The sequence below is a fragment of the Salmo trutta genome, chromosome 18, assembly GCF_901001165.1.
Source record: "Salmo trutta chromosome 18, fSalTru1.1, whole genome shotgun sequence".
Taxonomy (NCBI): Eukaryota; Metazoa; Chordata; class Actinopteri; order Salmoniformes; family Salmonidae; genus Salmo; species Salmo trutta.
The window spans coordinates 46,897,568-46,922,274 of NC_042974.1; the positions used below are offsets into that span (position 1 = coordinate 46,897,568).

Below are 24,707 nucleotides of genomic sequence, written 5' to 3' on the forward strand. Positions count from 1 at the left end.
CAACAGCCTTAGCCTGGGTCGTATTCATGAGAGCAAAATAGTTTGCAACGGAAAATGAAAACACGTGTTTCTAGGGTAGTCCCTCCCTATTTCAGTCTCTTTTCTTCCGGTTGGTGCCTAAGGAACACAAGCCAGAGTACCTGACTGTTTCTTTATTTAACACCATGCTACAATGTTGCATTGCCAACAACAGTAAGACAATGACAAGTTGATTGAAGCAGAAACAGAACCCAGCTTACTCAACATTACAAAACATCTGGGGCGTGTTCATTGGGGCAAGCAATGGAAAACATAAAAAAATGTTTTGCAACGAAAAATGTGTTTCTTAATCGACACGTCAAGGTAGTTCTTACATTTTTCTCCTGTTTTTTCGGGCCTAATGAATACAACCTTACATTATAGGAAGACCGGATTATCACTCACTTTCACAGGTTTTACATATCAGAACATACAGTTGAAGTCGGAAGTTTACATACGCCTTTGCCAAATAAACTGATTTTAAATGTATCACAATTCCTGACATTTAATCCTAGGAAAAAGTCCCTGTCTTAGGTCAGTTAGGATCACCACTTCATTTTAAGAATGTGAAATGTCAGAATAATAGTAAAGATAATTATTTATCTCAGCTTTAATTTCTTTCATCACATTCCCAGTGGGTCAGAAGTTTACATACACTCAATTAGTATTTGGTAGCATTGCCTTTAAATTGTTTAACTTGGGTCAAACGTGTCGGGTAGCCTTCCACAAGCTTCCCACAATAAGTTGGGTGAATTTTGGCCCATTCCTCCTAGACAAAGATGGTGTAACTGAGTCAGGATTGTATGCCTCCTTGTTCGCACACACTTTTTCAGATATGCCCACAAATGTTCTATGGATTGAGGTCAGGGCTTTGTGATGGCCACTAAAACACCTTGACTTTGTTGTCCTTAAGCCATTTTGCCACAACTTTGGAAGTATGCTTGGGGTCATTGCCCATTTGGAAGACCCATTTGTGACCAAGCTTTAACTTCCTGACTGATGTCTTGAGATGTTGCTTCAATATATCCACATCATTTTCCTGCCTCATGATGCCTTCTATTTTGTGAAGTGCACCAGTCCCTCCTGCAGCAAAGCACCCCCACAACATGATGCTACCACCCCAGTGGTTCACGCTTGGGATGGTGTTCCTCGGCTTGCAAACCTCCCCCTTTTTCCTCCAAACATAACGATGGTCATTATGGCCAAATAGTTCTATTTTTGTTTCATCAGACCAGAGGACATTTCTCCAAAAAATATGATCTTTGTCCCCATGTGCAGTTACAAACCGTAGTCTGGCTTTTTTATGGTGGTTTTGGAGCAGTGGCTTCTTCCTGGCTGAGCGGCCTTTCAGGTTATGTCAATATAGGACTCCTTTTACTGTGGATATAGATACATTTGTACCTGTTTCCTCCAGCATCTTCACAAGGTCCTCTGCTGTTGTTCTGGGATTGATATGTACTTCTCGCACCAAAGTATGTTCATCTCTAGGAGACAGAACACGTCTCCTTCCTGAGCGGTATGACGGCTGAGTAGTCCAATGGTGTTTATACTTGCGTACTATTGTTTGTACAGATGAACGTGGTACCTTCAGGCGTTTGGAAGTTGCTCCCAAGGATGAACGAGACTTGTGGAGGTCTACAATTTTTATCTGAGGTTTTGCCTGATTTCTTTTGATTTTCCCATGATGTCAAGCAAAGAGGAACTGAGTTTGAAGGTAGACCATGAAATACATCCATAGGTACACCTCCAAATGACTCAAATGATGTCAATTAGCCTATCAGAAGCTTCTAAAGCCATGACATCATTTTCTGGAATTTTCCAAGCTGTTTAAAGTCACAGTCAACTTATTGTATTTAAACTTCTGACTCACAAGAATTGTGATACAAGTGAAATACGTGATTAATCTGTAAACAATTGTTGGAAAAATGACTTGTGTCATGCACAAAGTAGATGTCCTAACCGACTTGCCAAAATTATAGTTTGTTAACAAGAAATGTGTGGAGTGGTTGAAAAACGAGTTTTAATGACTCCTAAGTGTATGTAAACTTCCGACTTCAACTGTACATACAGTACCAGTCAAAAGTTTGGACACACCTAGCCATTCAAGGTAAAACTTTTTTTTACTATTTTCTACATTGTAAAAAAAATAGTGAAGACATCAAAACCATGAAAGAACACATATGGAATCATGTAGTAACCAAAAAAGTGTTAAACAAATCAAAATATATTTTAGATTCTTCAGAGTAGCCACCCTTTGCCTTGATGACAGCTTTGCACACTCTTGGCATTCTCTCAACCAGCTTCACCTGGAATGCTTTCCCAACAGTCTTGAAGGAGTTCCCACATGCTGAGCACTTGTTGGCTGCTTTTCCTTCACTCTGCGGTCCAACTCATCCCAAACAATCTCAATTGGGTTGAGGTCGGGTGATTGTGGAGGCAAGATCATCTGATGCAGCACTGCATCAATCTCCTTCTTGGTCAAATAGCCCTTACACAGCCTGGAGGTGTGTTGGGTCATTGTCCTGTTGAAAAACAAATGACAGTCCCACTAAGTGCAAACCAGAATGGATGGCTTATCGCTGCAAATTGCTGTGGCAGCCATGCAGATTATGTGTGCCTTGAATTCTCAATAAGTCACAGACAGTGTCACCAGCAATGCACCCCCACACCATCACACCTACTCCTCCATGCGTCACGGTGGGAACCACACATGCGGAGATCATCCGTTCACCTGCTCTGCATCTCACAAAGACACGGCAGTTGGAACCAAACATTTTAAATTTGGAGTCATCAGACCAAAGGACAGATTTCCACCAGTTTAATGTCCATTAATCGTGTTTCTTGGCCCATGCAAGTCTCTATTTCTAATTGGTAACTTTTAGTAGTGCTTTCTTTGCAGCAATTCGACCATGAAGGCCTGATTCACGCAGTCTCCTTTGAACAGTTGATGTTGACATGTGTCTGTTACTTGAACTCAGTGAAGCATTTATTTGGGCTGCAATTTCTGAGGCTGGTAACTCTAATAAACTTATCCTATGCAGCAGATGTAACTCTGGGTCTTCCTTTCCTGTGGCAGTCCTCATGAGAGACAGTTTTATCATAGCGCTTGATGGGTTTTACGACTGCACTTGAAGAAACTTTCAAAGTTCTTGAAATTTTCCGTATTGACTGACCTTCATGTCTTAACCTCTACGGGCTAGGGGGCAGTATTGAGAATTTTTGAAAAAATATGTGCCCATTTTTAACTGCCTCCTACACCAACTCAGAAGCTAGAATATGCATATTATAGTTCAGGTTTGGATAGAAAACACCCTAAAGTTTCTAAAACTGTTTGAATGGTGTCTGTGAGTATAACAGAACTCCTATGGCAGGCAAAAACCTGAGAAGGTTTCATGCAGGAAGTACCCTGTCTGACAAGGTGTTGTTGTTCTTGCTTCTGTTTATTGAAGAGTCAGGATCTTAGCTGTAACGTGACAATTCCTAGGGCTCCAATAGGCTCTCAGAACCCGGGAAAAACCTGAACGATGACGAGGCAGCCTCAGGCTGTAACACAGAATCCCCTTTTCCAAGTGTCCCATCAGAGGACAATGGAATTAGGTGCGTGCGCGATTTGACCCCGTGCAGTATTTTCCTTCGGCTGTTTAGCTAATTGCAGATTCCCGGTCGGAATATTATCGCTTTTCTACGAGATAAATTGCATAAAAATTGATTTTAAACAGCGGTTGACATGCTTCGAAGTACGGTAATGGAATATTTAGATTTTTATTGTCACGTTCTGCGCCATGCGCACGACTGTGATTTACCATTCTGATAGTGTCTAGAACGCACGAACAAAACGCCGCTGTTTGGATATAACGATGGATTATTTGGGACCAAACCTATTTGTTATTGAAGTAGAAGTCCTGGGAGTGCATTCTGACGAAGAACAGTAAAGGTAAGACTATTTTTCTTATAGGAAATGTGATTTTGGTGAAGGCTAAACTGGGTGGGTGTCTAAATAGCTAGCCCGTGATGGCTGGGCTATGTACTTAGAATATTGCAAAATGTGCTTCATCCGAAAAGCTATTTTAAAATCAGACATATTGAGTGCATAGAGGAGTAATGTATCTATAATTCTTAAAATAATTGTTATGCTTTTTGTGAACGTTTATCGTGAGTAATTTAGTAAATTGTTAGTAAATTCCACGGATGTTTGCGGGGGGTATGCTTTTTCTGAACGTCACATGCTAATGTAAAAAGCTGGTTTTTGATATAAATATGAACTTGATTGAACAGACATGCATGTATTGTATAACATAATGTCCTAGGTGTGTCATCTGATGAAGATCATAAAAGGTTAGTGCTGCATTTAGCTGTGGTTTGGGTTTTTGTGACATTATATGCTAGCTTGAAAAATGGGTGTCTGATTATTTCTGGCTGGGTACTCTGCTGACATAATCTAATGTTTTGTTTTCGTTGTAAAGCCTTTTTGAAATCGGACAGTGTGGTTAGATTAACGAGAGTCTTGTCTTTAAATAGGTGTAATATAGTCATATGTTTGAGAAATTGAAGTAATAGCATTTCAAACGTTTTAAAAATCGCGCCACAGGATTACACTGGCTGTTACGTAGGTGGGACGAATTCGTCCCGCCGGTCCCATAGAGGTTAAAGTAATGCTGGACTGTTATTTCTCTTTGCTTATTTGAGCTGTTCTTGCCATAATATGGACTTGGTCTTTTTCCAAATAGGGCTATCTTCTGTATATCACCACTACCTTAACACAACACACTGATTGCCTCAAACGCATTAAGAAGGAAAGAAATATCACAAATTAACTTTTAACAAGGCACACCTGTTATTTGAAATGCATTCCAGGTGACTACCTCATGAAGCTGGTTGAGAGAATGCCAAGAGTGTGCAAAGCTGTCATCAAGGCAAGGGGTGGCTACATTGAAGCGTCTGAAATATAAAATAGATTTTGATTTGTTTAAAACCTGTTGGGGATAGGGGGCAGTATTGAGAATTTTGGAAAAAATATGTGCCCATTTTTAACTGCCTCCTACACCAACTCAGAAGCTAGAATATGCATATTATTGTTCAGGTTTGGATAGAAAACACTCTGAATTTTCTAAAACTGTTTGAATGGTGTCTGTGAGTATAACAGAACTCCTATGGCAGGCAAAAACCTGACAACGTTTCAAGCAGGAAGTACCCTGTCTGACAAGGAGTCGTGCGTCTTGCATCTGTTTATTGAAAAGTAAGGATCTTAGCTGTAACGTGACAATTCCCAGGGCTCCGATAGGCTCTCAGAGCCCGGGAAATAACTGAAGGTTGACGAGGGAGCCTCAGGCTGAAACACATTATCGGCTTTGGCAAGTGGCGGCTCAGAGGACCTTTGAATGAGGCGCGTGCACGATTCGCTCCTGAGGAGAAATTTAATTCGGCTGTTTAGGCTCAATGCATATTCCCGGTCGGAATATTATCACTTATCTACGAGATAAATGGCATAAAAATTGGTTTTAAACAGCGGTTGACATGCTTCGAAGTACGGTAATGGAATATTTAGACATTTTTGTCACGCCAATGCGCCATGCGCGACACCGTGATGAAGCATTCTGATAGTGTCTAGAACTCACGAACAAAACGTCGCTGTTTGGATATAACGATGGATTATTTGGGACCAAACCAACATTTGTTATTAAAGTAGAAGTCCTGGCAGTGTATTCTGACGAAGAACAGGCAAGGTAAGAACATTTTTCTTATAGGAAATGTGATTTTTGGTGGAGGATGACCTGGGTGGGTGTCTAAATAGCTAGCCCTGTGATGCCGGGCTATGTACTTAGATTATTGCAAAATGTGCTTCATACGAAAAGCTATTTTAAAATCGGACATATCGAGTGCATAGAGGAGTAATGTATCTATAATTCTTAAAATAATTGTTATGCTTTTTGTGAACGTTTATCGTGAGTAATTTAGCAAACTGTTAGTAAATTCCCCGGAAGTTTGCAGGGGTTATGCTTTTTCTGAACGTCACATGCTAATGTAAAAAGCTGTTTTTTGATATAAATATGAACTTGATTGAACAGACATGCATGTATTGTATAACACAATGTCCTAGGTGTGTCATCTGATGAAGATCATAAAAGGTTAGTGCTGCATTTAGCTGTGGTTTGGGTTTATGTGACATGATATGCTAGCTTGAAAAATGGGTGTCTGATTATTTCTGGCTGGGTACTCTGCTGACATAATCTAATGTTTTGCTTTCGTTGTAAAGCCTTTTTGAAATCGGACAGTGGGGTTAGATTAACGAGATTCTTGTCTTTAAATAGCTGTAAAATAGTCATATGTTTGAGAAATTGAAGTAATAGTATTTCTAACGATTCAAAAATCGCGCCACTGGATTTCAGTGGCTGTTACGTAGGTGGGACGAGTTCGTCCCACATGCGCCAGAGAGGTTAACACTATTTTGGTTACTACATGATTCCATGTGTTATTTCATAGTTTTGATGTCTTCACTATTATTCTACTGTGAAGAAAATAGTAAAAATAAAGAAAAACCCTTGAATGAGTCGGTGTGTCCAAGCTTTTGACTGGTACTGTATATGACATTTTAACATCTACAATACATCTTAACTTGGTCATCACCACATTTTTGATGGGTTCCAGTGGGCAAGCTTACAGCGGCCTATGAGCGGTCTGACATTTGCAAATTCAGTGTCCCATCAGATTTACAAAAAGCCAACGACATAACAACTGTTGGGGCTCTATTCAATATGTATCGCTGAGTGTTACAGGTTGCGCGATAGAAATGTCAAGGTAATTTCAGATTGAGCCAACATATGCAGCGTTCACGCAGGCTCTGCTGACACGAGAACATTGGCTTTAAATTTCAATCCCGCTTTAACGCTGAACGCAATACGGATTGAATAGAGAGCCCTTGGTTAGTTTTCTGTCTTCCCTTCCATCTCCACAGTACAGAAACGTTCAGTATAAGTACATCCTCTTCTCTCAATATATACAGTTTTACGTCTTTACGTCTCTCAGTATGCTACATTCCCATTGCTGGCTCAATAAAAATGCTACACAAAATATAACATGCTGTCAGTCAATACAGTATGTATGCATATCTTCTCTTTTATATATTTGGCACCTTCCACTCCTCCTCCCCTGAGTATCCTTCTCATCATCATCATCATCATCATCATCAAAGATTTACACAAAAACAAGACTTGGTCACTCGACTCGATGACGACACTTTTACAGAGTAGATACTAAATGGCCATGGTAGAAAAAAAATTGCAACATCATTCAAATGAATAGGCAAATGTTGTTGATTAGGGGTAAAGCACCATATATCTTTGCCTTTTTCTAGCATGGCCAGATAGTGACGATAGAGTCTACACATACAAAAGTTCAAAGGTTATTTAGATGTCCACCGATTGGTTCATATACATGCCCATAGAGCCCACCGGTTGGCTCGTTGGCAGTGTTAGTCTTTGTGTTGGTCAGTCAGCCCCAGGTTGGGTAACCAATTCACAGGGATGAAACATGAAGGCATTAAAAGCATAGGAAGCTGGTCAGAGAGCAGATTTAGGAGGTATCGAAGCAAAGGAGGCTGCACAACAAGCATGGCCAAACTGATATGAGTGGAGATTAAGAGGGTGTGCTCTGGAGGGTTACTTGGTGGGTGATCTGATGTAAATGCAGATTAAGAAGAAGCATATCTGATTGTTGGGGGATTTAGCTAGAGGTTGCTCTTAGGCACAGCACTAGAATCAGATTATGCTCCCTAGATCCTAACCGTGATCATCAGTAGTAAATCACAAAACTGACCTTAGATCTGTGTCTTAGGATAACTTGGTGGTAGCACTACCTCAGTCCACACACTAGAGGGTGATATAACTGTGTGTCACATAAAAAGGGAAAATTAAAAATAATAGTGAAATGGGTAGATGACAATGTGAGACAGAAACTGAGACCACCTGTGTTTCCATGGAGACTTCTTTCGGAGACATGATTTTTAATACTATTCATGTCAGCAGTGTTCCAGAGATTCAAAATTGCAATGTGTGTGAGTATGTGTGTGTTTGATTGAGAGAGATAACGAGAGAGGGAGAGAAGGAGAGAGAGAGGGAGATAGAGAGAGAGCAACTACATAATGTGCAGGGTCAATGGACTCAGCCACTTGCTTTGAAGTCCCATTGTGTGGTTTGATAACACAGAAGTTATACCCATGGCAATAATGCTTTATGTTATTTTATCCATCTGTATGGTTGACTGTGATAGCCAAGAGTCCACAGAGGAAAACCCAGTCAGACCCAGCTGGCATAGAGAAATGTAATCAGTCTCCACTTTACTCCTATTCAACTGATCTCTCTCTCTCTCTCATAGAGAGGCAGTCAGTTATGTCCATTGTGAGAAACGATCAAATATCCCTCTCTCTTTGTGTGTGTGTGTGTGTGTGTGTATATGTGTGATAGAAAGTGTGTGTGCACATGTATGAGTGAATGTGAGAGTGCATGCGTGGGGAGAATCCTCCAACATACACACTAGGGGCCATCATTATTAGCACACATTCATATACAGAGAGACCAGAGAACCAGAGAGCAATCGTTATCCAGCTGTAGTGTTAAAACTACACTGAGTCAATCCTCTGTGAACCACATCTGTCTAAATAAACTTTATACAGGCCTCGTTTGGAGTGACGAACAATCTGCAATTAGCCAGGCAGTTTAGCAGTGCTACAGGCCGGGCCAGGGCAGCATGGCTTTATTAAAGGGATGGAGGTTTGCTTGTGATTCCAATGAGCTGAGACCACAGAGAACACTGCTTGGCTGAGTGTGTGGGAGAGAGGGAGGGAAGGGAGAAGGAGAGAGAGCGAGAGAGAGAAAGTATACTTTTTCCACAACCGCCTCATTCTAAAATGGATTAAATAGTTTTTTTCCCTCATCAATCTACACACAAACCCCATAATGACAAAGCAAAAAAAGCTGTTTTTATACATTTTTGCAAATGTATATAAAAAAAACCCCGGAAATATCACATTTACATAAGTATTCCGACCCTTTATTCAGTACTTTGTTGAAGCATCTTTGGCAGCGATTACAGCCTAGAGTCTTCTTGGGTATGACGCTACAAGCTTGGCACACCTGTATTTGGGGAGTTTATCCCATTTTTCTCTGCAGAGCCTCTCAAGCTCTGTCTGGTTGGATGGGGAGCATCGCTGCACAGCTATTTTCAGGTCTCTTCAGAGATGTTCGATTGGGTTCAAGTCCGGGCTCTGGCTGGGCCACTCAAGGACGTTCAGAGACTTGCCCCGAAGCCCCTGCTGCGTTGTCTTGGCTCCTTAGGGTCGATGTCATGTTGAAAGGTGAACCTTCGCCCCCAGTCTGAGGTCAATGATCTCTGTGTAGTTTGCTCCGTTCATCATGCTTTCGCTCCTGACTAGTCTCTCATTTCCTGCTTCACCGTAGGGATGGTGCCAGGTTTCATCCAGACGTGACGCTTGGCATTCAGGCCAAAGGGTTCAATCTTGGTTTCATCAGACCAGATAATCTTGTTTCTCAAGGGCCAAGGGTCTTTAGGTGCATTTGCCAAATTCCAAGCGGGCTGTCATGTGCCTTTTACTGAGGAGTGGGTGGAGTGCTGCAGAGATGGTTGTCCTTCTGGAAGATTCCCCCATCTCCACAGAGGAATCTGGAGTTCTGTCAGAGTGACCATAGGGTTCTTGGTCACCACCCTTCTCCCCCGATTGCTCAGTTTGGCAGGGCGGCCAGCTCTGGGAAGAGTCTTGGTGGTTTCAAACTTCTTCCATTTAACCTGAATGATGGAGGCCACGGTGTTCTTGGGGACCTTCAATGCTGCAGACATTTTTTGGTACCCTTCTGCAGATCTGTGCCTCGACACAATCCTGTCTCGGAGCTCTACGGACAGTTCCTTCAACCTCATGGCTTGGTTTTTGCTCTGACATGCACTGTCAACTGTGGGACATTATATACACTGCTCAAAAAAATAAAGGGAACACTTAAACAACACAATGTAACTCCAAGTCAATCACACTTCTGTGAAATCAAACTGTCCACTTAGGAAGCAACACTGATTGACAATACATTTCACATGCTGTTGTGCAAATGGAATAGACAACAGGTGGAAATTATAGGCAATTAGCAAGACACCCCCAATAAAGGAGTGGTTCTGCAGGTGGGGACCACAGACCACTTCTCAGTTCCTATTCTTCCTGGCTGATGTTTTGGTCACTTTTGAATGCTGGCGGTGCTTTCACTCTAGTGGTAGCATGAGACAGAGTCTACAACCCACACAAGTGGCTCAGGTAGTGCAGCTCATCCAGGATGGCACATCAATGCGAGCTGTGGCAAGAAGGTTTGCTGTGTCTGTCAGCGTAGTGTCCAGAGCATGGAGTCGCTACCAGGAGACAGGCTAGTACATCAGGAGACGTGGAGGAGGCCTTAGGAGGGCAACAACCCAGCAGCAGGACCGCTACCTCCGCCTTTGTGCAAGGAGGAGCAGGAGGAGCACTGCCAGAGCCCTGCAAAATGACCTCCAGCAGGCCACAAATGTGCATGTGTCTGCTCAAACGGTCAGAAACAGACTCCATGAGGGTGGTATGAGGGCCCGACGTCCACAGGTGGGGGTTGTGCTTACAGCCCAACACTGTGCAGGACGTTTGGCATTTGCCAGAGAACACCAAGATTGGCAAATTCGCCACTGGCGCCCTGTGCTCTTCACAGATGAAAGCAGGTTCACACTGAGCACGTGACAGACGTGACAGAGTCTGGAGACGCCGTGGAGAACGTTCTGCTGCCTGCAACATCCTCCAGCATGACCGGTTTGGCGGTGGGTCAGTCATGGTGTGGCATTTCTTTGGGGGGCCGCACAGCCCTCCATGTGCTCGCCAGAGGTAGCCTGACTGTCATTAGGTACCGAGATGAGATCCTCAGACCCCTTGTGAGACCATATGCTGGTGCGGTTGGCCCTGGGTTCCTCCTAATGCAAGACAATGCTAGACCTCATGTGGCTGGAGCGTGTCAGCAGTTCCTGCAAGAGGAAGGCATTGATGCTATGGACTGGCCCGCCCGTTCCCCAGACCTGAATCCAATTGAGCACATCTGGGACATCATGTCTCGCTCCATTGCACCACAGACTGTCCAGGACTTGGCGGATGCTTTAGTCCAGGTCTGGGAGGAGATCCCTCAGGAGACCATCCGCCACCTCATCAGGAGCATGCCCAGGCGTTGTAGGGAAGTCATACAGGCACGTGGTGGCCACACACACTACTGAGCCTCATTTTGACTTGTTTTAAGGACATTATATCAAAGTTGGATCAGCCTGTAGTGTGGTTTTCCACTTTAATTTTGAGTGTGACTCCAAATCCAGACCTCCATGGGTTGATAAATTGGATTTCCATTGATTATTTTTGTGTGATTTTGTTGTCAGCACATCCAACTATGTAAAGAAAAAAGTATTTAATAAGATTATTTATTTAATTCAGATCAAGGATGTGTTGTTTAAGTGTTCCCTTTATTTTTTTGAGCAGTATAGATAGGGGTGTGTCTTTCCAAATCATGTCCAATCAATTGAATTTACCACAGGTGGACTCCAATAAAGTTGTAGAAACATCTCAAGGATGATCAATGGAAACTGGATGCACCCGAGCTCAATTTCGAGTCTCATAGCTAAGGGTCTGAATAACTATGTCAATGAGGTATTAGTTTTTTTTTTTATACATTTGCTAACATTTCTAAAAATCTGTTTTTGCTTTGTCATTATGTGGTATTGTATGTTGATTGATGAGGGAAAAAAAAGATGTAATACATTTTAGAATAAGGCTGTAATGTAACAAAATGTGGAAAAAGTCAAGAGTTCTGAATAATTTCCTAATGCACTGTATGCGCCTGTGTGTGTGTATGTGTGTGTGTGTGTGTGTGTGTGTGTGACCTGAGACCACATCCATGTGGCTGCCAGGATATTGTGTGCAGGAACGCAAGGCCAGTGGCCACAGGTGTGTGTGTGTGTTTGCGCATTTGCCTGTGTGTGCATGTCTGTGTGTGTGAGTGTATGTTTACATATGCACCTGTGTGTATGAGTCTGTGTGTTTTGCACATGCGGCTGCGTGTGTGAATGTAACCTCCAGCTGCGATGTGGATCATCAGCACCCAATACTCTGAATGAGCATTGATAAATAATCCAAGGTGTTTCAGTTTGAAGTCCCAGACAGATACATGTAATATTACCAAGAATAACTAGCAGTCCTTCACAAACACACTGAAAGCTGAACCAGTAGGTACAAATAGAACAGGGTCAACATTCACAATGCACTGACCTCGTTCTCGCACTGCATGAAATGAAGTGTCTTTTCCAGAAGATTACCAGTAAGTTGCCAGCATTCAACGTGATAGTTATACTACTGCTGTAGTTATAATGTTGCTTCAATAGTCAATAGTCAATTCTAGTGATAACAATTGTGTTTTGCTGCTCATTATTGAATGTTGAACGCAACTGAGGATGACAGTGATGTATTGGCTATGGCATAATGATCATAATTAAACTCATGGAAACACAAGGAATGGTGAAAAAGTAGAATGATAATGGGTAAAGGAGTAGATGGTTGGGAAAGTGTGCAGAAATATGAGTGTAAGCATACTGTCAGATACTCAAAGATGTGTGTTTAGAGTGTTTGACACACCAAGTAGTGTGTGTGCCTGCTTGAACATTATATCATTGCATGTGTCAGCTCCTGGCCTCATGGTACTTCAGTTTCCTGTTGAGAGTAGCCTACACATCCTGGCCTTTCTCTCTCTCCTTCCTGACTCAGAACTATAGATAGTATATACATTCAATATCTATTTCCTGTATCACATATACATCTATACTCAGAACAATAGATGGTATTTTGATTACATACACATCTATACTCATAACTAGAGATAGTATATTGATTACATATACATCTATATTCAGAAGCGTGTGCTCTCATGTTTCAGCATGCGGATGTTGGTGAGGGATCCGCTGCCTCTGTGGTGGTGGTGGTGTTGTTGGTACCCATATCCCTGGTGCTGTTCCTCCAGTCACCGCTGGCTGATTCCAGACGACACATTGCTGCTGGGGCTAGAGCCGCTCGAACCGCGGTCTTCAAACACACTCACCTCGATCTGGAGGGCACAGGAGTTAAGGAGTGGGAGGGAAGGGGGTAATATATGTACACAGATAGGGGATAAGGGGTATACTCTAGGCCAGGGGTAGGCAACTAGATTCAGCCACAGGACAATTTTTTCTGAGCGAATGGTCGGGGGGACGGAAAATCATTCTAATAATTTGTACACAGCAAATTGACCAAAACTAAGGCAAATAATAGATTGTATTTTAAAATAACAATCATTTCATACCTTGATTACATTGCGACACGATCACATATGTCTCTTGTGGGAATACTTGGGAACAGATTTCCTAAATTAAACACATGTTTGCTGTATTCCTGGTGATTTTAGTCTTCATTTAATTTTTTTCATGTTTATTTAAAAAAAATACCTGTAGGCTGCCACTCAAAATAAAAATAACAGTAAGAAATAAATACAGAGTTTAAGTAATAATAAATTCAGTATAAACAGGAAAAGAAAACATAAAAAATTGGGCCTCCACCCTCAAACTCCCATTCCATTCCCCCAACCCCACCCAGCCAACATGTCTCCATCCAGAAGCATTTACAGTGCCTTTAGAAAGTATTCATCCTTTTAAAGAAAGGGTAACCCATTTTGAATGTTGTATTGCTTTTGTCTCCAGTATTTATGCTGCAATAGTTTATGTGTTGGGGGGCTAGGGTCAGCCTGTTACAATATCAAGAATCTGATTAAACAGCATGATCATTACACAGATGCCCCTTGTGCTGGGGACAATAAAAAGCCACTCTAAAATGTGCAGTTTTGTCACACAATACAATGCCACAGATATTTTGAAGGAGTGTGCAATTGGCATGCTGACTACAGGAATGTCCACCAGAGCTGTTGCCAGATAATTGAATGTTCATTCTCTACCATAAACTGCCTCCAATGTCGTTTTAGGGAATTTGGCAGTACATCCAACCGGCCTCACAACCGTAGACCACGTGTGTGGAGTCGTGTGGTCGAGCGGTTTGCTGATGTCAGCGTTGTGAACAGAGTGCCGCATGGTGGCGGTGGGGTTATGGTTTGGGCACGCATAAGCTACGGACAACAAACACAGTTGCATTTTATCGATGGCAATTTGAATGCACAGAAATACTGTGATGAGGTCCTGAGGCCCATTGTGAGGCCCATTTTTTTAAAGGTATCTGTGACCAACAGATGCATATCTGTAATACTAGTCATGTGAAATCCATAGATTAGGGCCGAATTAATTTCAGTTGAATGATTTCCTCATATGTGACCCATTTCAGGAAACTAAGTGGATGTCGCAAGTCATGACTTCACAGGAGAGCCATTTTAATTCTATATTTTTTTTATCGAAATGTGTTTTTTCGCAGAAATGCTTTCTGGGACATGTGAACTTTCATGTGCCTTAATAACAAACTTGTATGCCATCTGTAAATATAAATAAAATTGTTAAATTACAAGCCTTGTTGGTTAAGCCACAGAAAAAGTCAGCAAACTTCCAACTAGCCATGATTGGCTGACATTAATGAGTGGGCTGACATGCCGAGAGAGGAGTTCAGATTGGTCTGCCATATAGAAGAAGGCTTATGTCTATTTGAGCTGGTCAGTCTGTATTGGGTAATCCGGTCAAAATAACCTTTTTTTCAAATGTATCGTGTAATGGAGCTGAATAAGTGTCACTCTCCACTCTCTGGAGGATCAAGTTTTGAAATCAGTGGAATTAGAGTATGATAGCTAAAGAGATTTTGACAGAAAGTGGTTTCATTTCAAGCTAGCTAGCTAACATTAGCTGGCTGGCTCCCTAGCTAATGTTACGTGATGTGACATGTGTGATCTTACACGTTGTTTACCTAGCTAGGTTCATTGTTTACCTAGCTAGCAAGCTACATGTCTTAAGCTAAAGTGTACTGTTAGCTAGCTAGCTAACATTACATGTATGACATTATTCGTATCCCAGAGCCATTTGCATTGCTAGTTAGAGCCTAATGTTAGCTAGCTAACATTGAACCTGGTCGGTTAGTTCCAGCAGATTCATGCAGGGTTGTAACAACATGATTTGGCACTAATTTCATTGTTGTTTAACTAGCTAATGTTAGCTGGCTGGCTCATTGGCTAATGTTACGTGAAGTGTGTGATCTTACACATTGTTTACCTAGCTAGCTTCGTTATTTACCTTGCTAGCTAGTTAGCTACATTTCTTAAGCTGAAGTGTACAACACCCGTTGAATATGGCCGGTGTCAGTAAATGTCGGCAAAAAAGCGTAATGAAATTGTTGCCAGCAGACCTGGTTAGGCTGTTTCATGTTATCCAGAGGTAAACAAATCATTAGCCAGAGCGTCAAGTGTGTGCTCTGAACACTCCGAGAGTGAAACGAGATGGGTGGGGCTAAAGCTTAAGAGGGTGTGAACGATGCTGAATGGGTGTAGCCAAAGAGCTCTTCACTAGATACCAAATCATTCAAAGGCCATTTTTTCAAAAGTGAGTTTACAAGTTTATCAATTTCAAAGCAGAATTACTTTCCCATTGTTCCTCAAAAAAGTGTATGATATAGCATTTTGTAGTCTCTACTTTTATCCAATGTAAAAAACACAATTTGAAATGTTGCTACATATGGTGAGTTACATATGAACTGTAACTAAGTAAAATCTTTGAAATTGTTGCATATTGCGTTTATATTTTTGTTCAGTATAAATAAAGTCTTTGAACAAACTTAAAATGTATAAGGTTATGGTTCAGATTACGGGATGCCAAGGTCATTTTTTAAATATTATTTTCCAGTTAAAAGGGTGGTTCAGATTCAATTAGATCTGTGAACCATACTTTTTAATGGCTAGCTCAGAATATGAGCTTTCCAAAAGTTGTTTATATATCATAGAGATCAGTCCTTTCAAGAGCTGCCGTGGGAAATTACATAATTAGTCACACTATTCCTTGTTTAACAGCTTAAAGAATAGTCTCTTGTTATATGCTAGTGTCTTTCTAACCTGATACAAACTTTGTGGGACTTAGTCATAAGACTGGGCGTATAGCTAAGGTCAGTTTGGGTGCAACCGCAGCATGTGACATCCCGTGGGTTTACTATCTACAGAAAGTCACATGTATGGAAACTTGCAGAAAGGAGCACATTATAGTGTTTGCTTTTGTGAATGCAGTTAGACGGTTCAGCCCTCGGGCTATCAACCTCGTGCTATCTTAAATCTGCAGACAACTAATTGCCTTTTACACACTATCTGCTGACTGCCACGTCTACAAAAAGGATGTGCTTCTCTATAAAAGCTGAGAACCGACACTGTTCGTTGGGCCTTAACTGCACAACTGTTTTAGTGCGTAGTTAACTGCTCCATTTTTGCAAATCTTATAATAAAGTGTTGTTTGAAAGAATCTGCAGTCTCTCTTCCCTTTGATTAGAATTTCTACGACAGAGCCCAGATAGTTTATTTATAAATCCCATAATTGGAAAGAAAAAAGGAGTTGCCTGGTAATGTGTATGTATCTTTCAAATCTAGGAATGTTCTCAAAGCATTACTGTACATGATATCGGCAAGGGTACAGTTTACATTTACATTTACGTCATTTAGCAGACGCTCTTATCCAGAGCGACTTAGAAATTGGTGCATAGTAAATAGATAAGCTACTGTAGATTCATGGAAAAAAGTGAATGCAAAATATTATTGCATTCAAACGATCTGTTTACAGGTCCACAACTATTTGCAATTGATTTCGTCAGTCAGATACAGCAAATGTCACTTAGAAAAAAAAACATTCTGCCGCCACAGAAATTTTATAAAGTTCGCCATTGCTATTTCCTTTAGATACTGTCTTGGCCTAATTCCAATACTTCCAAAGTATACAGCACATAAGGGCATTATTTGTCACCATAAAAGGTGAATTATGGGCGTTATTCAAGCGGAATTATAATGTTTGTTCGCACACTCACTTTTTTACGACAGGTCATGATTTATAACGGGCACGTGTATGTACGGTGTGTGCCAAGTTTATAAAACTCAATATTTTTGTGCGTGCACAGTCTTTTCAGAAATGAGGCACGCAGATATTTACAGTAGTGTTACATTTATGCAACGGTTATAAATGAGGCCCCAGAGGAGAGAGCAGGGCCAGGGCGGAGAAAAGGAGGAAGACAACAAGGTCTTCATAAAACTAAAACTATCTTTAGTGAGCTACAACCACACTGAAGTCGCCCTAACCCTCTACATTTTTACACTACGAGGCTTTGCCTAGTCACTTTAATCACCAGCAGTCAACTTTAGGGAAATCTATGTCTTGAAAGACACCTAACCCTAACCTCTATAATCAAATTGCTAACTTTTGGTAAGAAGACCTGCCGTAACAATAGACCAACGTATTGCTCAAAAAGGATACGACTCTCATGCCTCTCTCTACAGGATCGGTCAGTAGCAGACCTCTGGGAGCGTAGATCTTCTCATTCTGTTCCTGGATATACCCAGAGATCTTCTTCAATACCTGACAGAGTGAGAGGAGAGAGAAAGAGGCAGAGGGAGAAGAGGGAGATAGAGGTGAGAGGGAGAGAGAGAGGAGAGAAAGATGAGGGAGAGATGGAGAGGATGTTGCTTAGAATAAAATACGGCTATAATAAGGCTATAAATCCTTGCCCCTTGCTTTTACATTTGCACCTCTCTTTACCCTCCCCCCTCATGTGCCCCACAGAGTGGAAGAAATTATGGATGGAAGAAATTACTTTGCACTAATTCTTTCTGTCTATGTCTGCTTGTCTTTCTGTCTACAGCTGCTTGTCTCTATCTTGTCTAAAGCCCTAACATAAGCAAAACCCAGTGTATTCCTATTATGCTCTAAGGACACTATGTTATTCTAACACACACTTCCAAAGAACTCATGTTGAGTGAGACCCATTGAATTAGATAAACCAGAATTGATTACTCAGAGTCTTTCACCGTTTGAACTTTTCTAAACTTTTCTCTCTTTCCATTTAAAAGCTTTGGTCCATAATTTGGAGACTTTGGTTGGTAATTGTTGAGATGCCCTTTTTTCAGTGTAATTCCCATTTTTGGATGAACTGTCTGCAGTGTTTGGTTGAACTTCCTGGGCCCTGCGTCCTGTCCAAAGGGTCTACTTGTACATCAGCTGCCTCACACTACAGAAACAGGAGATAAGCTCCTGCTCCGGGCCAAGGCTTGTGCAAGGCTAGTTACTGGGTTGTTAAATCAAATCAAAATCAAACAAATGTTATTTGTCACATGCGTCGAATACAAATGCTTACTAACAAGCCCTTAACCAACAATGCAGTTTTAAGAAAATACCTAAAAAAAGTAAGAGATAAGAATAACAAATTATTAAAGAGCAGCAGTAAATAACAATACCGGGGCTATATACAGGGGGTACCGGTACAGAGTCAATGTGCAGGGGTACGTACTAGTACAGAGTCAATGTGCAGGCAGGGGCACCAGTGTCGAGGTAATATGTACATATAGGTAGAGTTATTAAAGTGACTATGCATAGATAATTTACATTTTAGTCATTTAGCAGACACTCTTATCCAGAGTGACTTACAATAGTGAATGCATACATTTCATGCGTTTTTTTAAATTAATTATTATTATTATAATATTTTTTTTGTACTGGCCCCCTGTGGGAATTGAACCCACAACCCTGGCGTTGCACACACCATGCTGGCGTTGCAAACACCATGCTCTACCAACTGAGCCACAGGGAAGGCTAATAACAGAGAGTAGCAGCAGCGTTCCATGCAAATAGAATTGAAAGCCATTTCATTAGCTGATGCAACCCGTCAGGATGCTCTCGATGGTATAGCTGTAAAACCTTTTGAGGATCTGAGGACCCATGCCAAATCTTTTCAGTCTCCTGAGGGGGAAAAGGTTTTTTCGTGCCCTCTTCACGTCTGTCTTGGTGTGCTTGAACCAGGTTAGTTTGTTGGTGATGTGGACACCAAGGAACTTGAAACTCTCAACCTGCTCCACTACAGCCCCGTTGATGTTAATGGGGGCCTGTTTGGCCCGCCTTTTCCTGTAGTTCACAATCAGCTCCTTTGTGTTGCTCACATTGAGTGAGAGGTTGTTATCCTGGCACCACACTGCCTGGTCTCTGACCTCCTCCCTATAGGCTGTCTCATCGCTGTCGGTGATCAGGCCTACCACTGTTGTGCCATCAGCAAACTTAATGATGGAATTGGAGTCGTGTTTGGCCACACATTCATGGGTGAACAGCGAGTACAGTAGGGGACTAAGCACACACCCCTGAGGGGCCCCAGTGTTGAGGATCAGCAATGGGCGATAATTGTGCACCTTACTTCACAATTTAATTTAAATTAGGCCTAACTGAATGATAAGGAGGATGAAGAGGTTAATTTAATTTAGTTAAGGTAACAAAGTTAAGGTATTGGAGTGGACATCACAAAGCCCTGACCTCAATCCTATATAAAATGTGTGGGCAGAACTGAAAAAGTACGATCTTTTTTCCCATGTGCAGTTGCAAACCGTAGTCTGGTTTTGGAGCTGTGGCTTCTTCCTTGCTGAGCGGCCTTTCAGGATATGTCAATATACAGTGAGGGAAAAAAGTATTTGATCCCCTGCTGATTTTGTACGTTTGCCCACTGACAAAGAAATGATCAGTCTATAATTTTAATGGTAGGTTTATTTGAACAGTGAGAGACAGAATAACAACAAAAAAATCCAGAAAAACGCATGTCAAAAATGTTATAAATTGATTTGCATTTTAATGAGGGAAATAAGTATTTGACACCCTCTCAATCGGAAAGATTTCTGTCTCCCCGGTGTCTTTTATAAAGGTAACGAGCTGAGATTAGGAGCACACTCTTAAAGGGATATAGATACTTTTGTACCTGTTTCCTCCAGCATCTTCACAAGGTCCTTTGCTGTTGTTCTGGGATTGATTTGCACTTGTTGCACGAACGTACGTTCATCTCTAGGAGACAGAACACCTCTCCTTCCTGAGCGGTATGATGGCTGCGTGGTCCCATGGTGTTTATACTTGCGTACTATTGTTTGTACAGATGAACGTGGTACCTTCAGGCATTTGGAAATTGCTCCCAAAGATAAACCAGACTTGTGGGAGGTCTTCTAATGCCATGACATCATTTTCTGGAATTTTCCAAGCTGTTTAAAGGCACAGTCAAATTACTGTATGTAAACTTCTGACCCACTGGAATTGTGATACAGTGAATTACAAGTGAAATGATCTGTCTGTAAACAATTGTTGGAAAGATTACTTGTGTCATGCACAAAGTAGATGTCCTAACCGACTTGCCAAAACTATCGTTTTTTAACAATACATTTGTGGAGTGGTTGAAAAACGTGTTTAATAACTCCAACCTAAGTGTATGTAAACTTCCGACTTCAACTGTATGTTTGCTGCACCTTGCGGGTTGATATGCATCTGATGCATACTGTATGCTAAAGGGGACACCTGGCAACATTATCTAGTGTTAACACACAGATCATGCATGCACGTACATGCTCATACACCCACCCACACACACAGTATTCCTGGCTGGGTATACTTTATCTTCATCATCAGTCATCTACTGAGATTTTATCAAATCTAGTAGAAATAAACAACTTTCTTCACATGGCCAATATGATCTCGAGATCTCCATGTTGCACATATCTTAGCTGACAAATATATTATCTTACATTGACATGAAAGGAGAGCACAAGCCCACTTCTGCTTGGCTCAAACCTGAATTGCAATGAATCTAGTGTGTCTTGATTCCCTTCCAGTACTTTTGCATTGTTTTGATCCAAAAATGCTTTAAAAAACAAACAGAAACATACATAGAGATGAATTCTGTGTGTCTCGATTTGCTGTGTGATCTTCAGCATAGTATCAGTGAAAGAACGTTTATGAGAACATTACAGAAACATGGAGATGAATGTTGTGTGTGAGAGATAGCGAAGAGGGGCAGGCTGGGACTTTTTGATCTCTTAACGTCTTGCTCCGTCTGACCTACTAACACATGCACGCGGTAACACAGACACACACACGCACAGCTGAGGGGAGGATTAATTAGTGTCTGTGTTTGTGTGTGCATGTGACCGTAGGGGCATCAAGAGAAAGATGAATCCCTTCATCAGCTGTGTTTGTGCCTGTCAGTCGCTTAGACGGAACACACACAAAAGCCATGTTATGGTTGGAAGGGCTGTCCATGCCCACTGGCACGCAGGTGCCAGCTGTATGTCATCACACACACACACACACACACACACACACACACACACACACACACACACACACACACACACACACACACACACACACACACAAAGCAGTGGACAGCTGAAGGCAACATAGTGTATCATAGGCTCAATCAGACCATATCACAGAGCCTTTGGCTGAGTGTGTGTGTGTGTGTGTGTGTGTGTGATTGTTTGCATGGGATGTGTGTATGTGTATGTGTATGTGTGTGTGCGTGTGTGTGTGTGTGCGTGCGTGTGGTGTATACGTGTGTCCAGCTGATAAGAGGCCACACACCAGTGAGCATGTATGAGTGGACAGATTCCCAGGACTACCCACGGTCTAGATCAACATCTTTGTCATCAAAGCACACTGATTACAAATAGCGTGTCAGAACAACTACAAAAAACAATGTTCTCTCAGCCGACACTCATAACTAATTCAGGTTATTGAACGAATTCAGTTTATTTCCCTGCGTCAAATGGCAGGTTTCCAAACTGGTATTGGTAACCAGTCAAACCTTAGTACACGTGCTATCTTAATTTGACCAGTTTCTCACAGCAGGAAAATATTCATGCAGCAAAAGAAATTGTGAATTATATGTGGATTATAATAAATGTATATGTTTGTATGGGGTGAATACATTTTTAGTTAGGATATATCAAGTCTGACATTTTAAAGTGAAAATTACACACTTGAGAAGCTTTTTTAAACCTTGAATACTACAATTTCCATTTCCTGCTGCAACAAAGTGATCAAATTAAGATAGAACACCTGTAGGTGGACGTCACAATAAAACTTGCTGACTTCAAGAGTCAGCAATTGCTGTGTACTTGCACACTGCAAACTAGCCATACAGACAAATGCAGCATGTCAGAACAGTTGTAATTCAACTGAATGCTTCACCATGCCACAGTTCACACCTCTGAAGAGGGGAGGCATTTCTGACACTACCATCCTGTGATCCCTACCCCTTTCTCTTTGGCAGAATGTCTCAGTGTTTCATGTGAACTTCCCACGCCCATAAGATACCAGCCTTTAGACCAACTGTTCTTAGTTTCACCCAATACTGACGCTGCATTGGCACTCTCAATGCCAAATTAGTTCAAATAACCTTGCTCCTCACAAACGCAAGGCTACCAGTCCGTGTGTATTTTTGTGTGTTTGTGGGGTGTGTGTGGGTGTGTGCGTGTGTGTGCGTGTGACACCACCTCTCTGATCAACTCACCTTGGCCTCACAGTGTATATAAAACCCCATAGAGCCTGATCAAACTATGACATGGTTAGATTGAAGTCAGCAGAAGCATGGCACATCAGCATTGTAACTGTCCACAGGAGCATGGACGGCTAGCGCTGCATAAGCAATCCAGCCGCTGTGATTGATGTTAAGTTAGTGTAGCATGTTAACGAAGATGCTACGCTAAGATGCTACGCTAACGTGACATCAATAACAGCATGGAATAAAAAAAGAAGATATATTTCACCTTTATTTAACCAGGTAGGCCATTCGTGAACAAGTTCTCATTTACAACTGCGACCTGGCCAAGATCAAGCAAAGCAGTGCGACAAAAAACAACAGAGTTACACATGGGATAAACAAAAGTACAGTCAATAACACAATAGAAAAATCCATATACAGTGTGTGCAAATGGAGTAAGGAGGTAAGGCAATAAATAGGCCAATAGTAGTGAAGTAATTACAATTTGGCAAATTAACAGATGATGATGATCAAGTGCAAGTAGAAATACTGGTGTGCAAAAGAGCAAAAGAAGTTAATAAAAACAATATGGGGATGAGGTAGGTAGTTGGATGGGCTATCTACAGATGGGCTGTGTACAGCTGCAGCGATCGGTAAGCTGCTCAGATAGCTGATGCTTAAAGTTAGTGAGGGAGATATAAGTCTCCAACTTCAGCGATTTTTGCAATTCGTTCCAGTCATTGGCAGCAGAGAACTGGAAGGCAAGGCGGCCAAAGCAGGTGTTGGCTTTGGGGATGACCAGTGAGATATACCTGCTGGAGCGTGTGCTACGGGTGGGTGTTGTTATGGTGACCGGTGAGCTGAGATAAGGTTGAGCTTTACCTAGCAAATCCTTATCGATGACCTGGAGCCAGTGGGTGCAGAGCATACAGGTCGCAGAGGTGGGTGGTATATGGGGCTTTGGTGACAAAACGGATGGCACTGTGATAGACTGCATCCAATTTGCTGAGTAGAGTGTTGGAGGCTATTTTGTAAATGACAAGTCGAGGATCGGTAGGATAGTCAGTTTTACGAGGGTATGTTTGGCAGCCTGAGTGAAGGATGCTTTGTTGCGAAATAGGAAGCTGATTCTAGATTTAATTTTGGATTGGAGATGCTTAATATGAGTCTGGAAGGAGAGCTTACAGTCTAGCCAGACACCTAGGTATTTGTAGTTGTCCACATATTCTAAGTCAGAACCGTCCAGAGTAGTGATGCTAGTCGGGCGGGCCGGCGGGTGCGGGCAGCGATCGGTTGAAGAGCATGCATTTAGTTTTACTAGCGTTTAAGTGCAGTTGGAGGCCACGGAAGGAGTGTTGTATGGCATTGAAGCTCGTTTGGAAGTTTGTTAACACAGTGTCCAAAGAAGGGCCAGATGTATACAGGATGGTGTCGTCTGCGTAGAGGTGGATCAAGAGCAACATCATTGATATATACAGAGAAAAGAGTCGGCCCGAGAATTGAACCCTGTGGTACCCCCATTGAGACCGCCAGAGGTCTGGACAACAGACCCTCCGATTTGACACACTGAACTCTGAGAAGTAGTTGGTGAACCAGACGAGGCAGTCATTTGAGAAACCAAGGCTGTTGAGTCTGCCAATAAGAATACGGTGATTGACAGAGTCGAAAGCCTTGGCCAGGTCGATGAAGACCGCTGCACAGTACTGTCTTTTATCGATGGCGGGTTATGATATCGTTTAGTACCTTGAGCGTGGCTGAGGTGCATCCATGACCAGCTCGGAAACCGGATTGCACCTCGGAGAAGGTAAGGTGGGATTCTAAATGGTCAGTGATCTGTTTGTTATCTTGGCTTTTGAAGACTTTAGAAAGGAAGAGCAGGATGGATATAGGTCTGTAACAGTTTGGGTCTAGAGTGTCACCCCCTTTGAAGAGGGGGATGACCGTGGCAGCTTTCCAATCTTTAGGATCTCGGACGATACAAAAGAGAGGTTTAACAGACCTCTCTTTTAGGGGTTGCAACAATAGGGGTTGCAACAATGGCGGCGGATAGTTTTAGAAAGAAGGGTCCAGATTGTCTAGCCCAGCTGATTTGTATGGGTCCATGTTTTGCAGCTCTTTCAGAACATCTGCTATCTGGATTTGAGTGAATGAGAAGCTG

General features: G+C 42.0%; 1 protein-coding gene across 2 annotated transcripts in view; it reads right to left on the reverse strand.

The window, feature by feature from the left end:
- Window positions 1-12,215: 12,215 nt before the first annotated feature.
- LOC115153395 (golgin subfamily A member 7B) overlaps window positions 12,216-24,707 on the reverse strand; it is a 39,481-nt gene continuing 26,989 nt past the window's right edge. For both annotated transcript variants that reach the window (XM_029698809.1, XM_029698808.1), the window contains exons 4-5: window positions 17,524-17,625; window positions 12,216-13,166 (exon numbers count right to left, since the gene is read on the reverse strand). In XM_029698809.1, coding sequence (XP_029554669.1) covers window positions 13,083-13,166; window positions 17,524-17,625 — 186 coding nt within the window. In that variant the 3' untranslated portion in view covers window positions 12,216-13,082. The remainder of the gene's footprint in view (window positions 13,167-17,523; window positions 17,626-24,707) is intronic.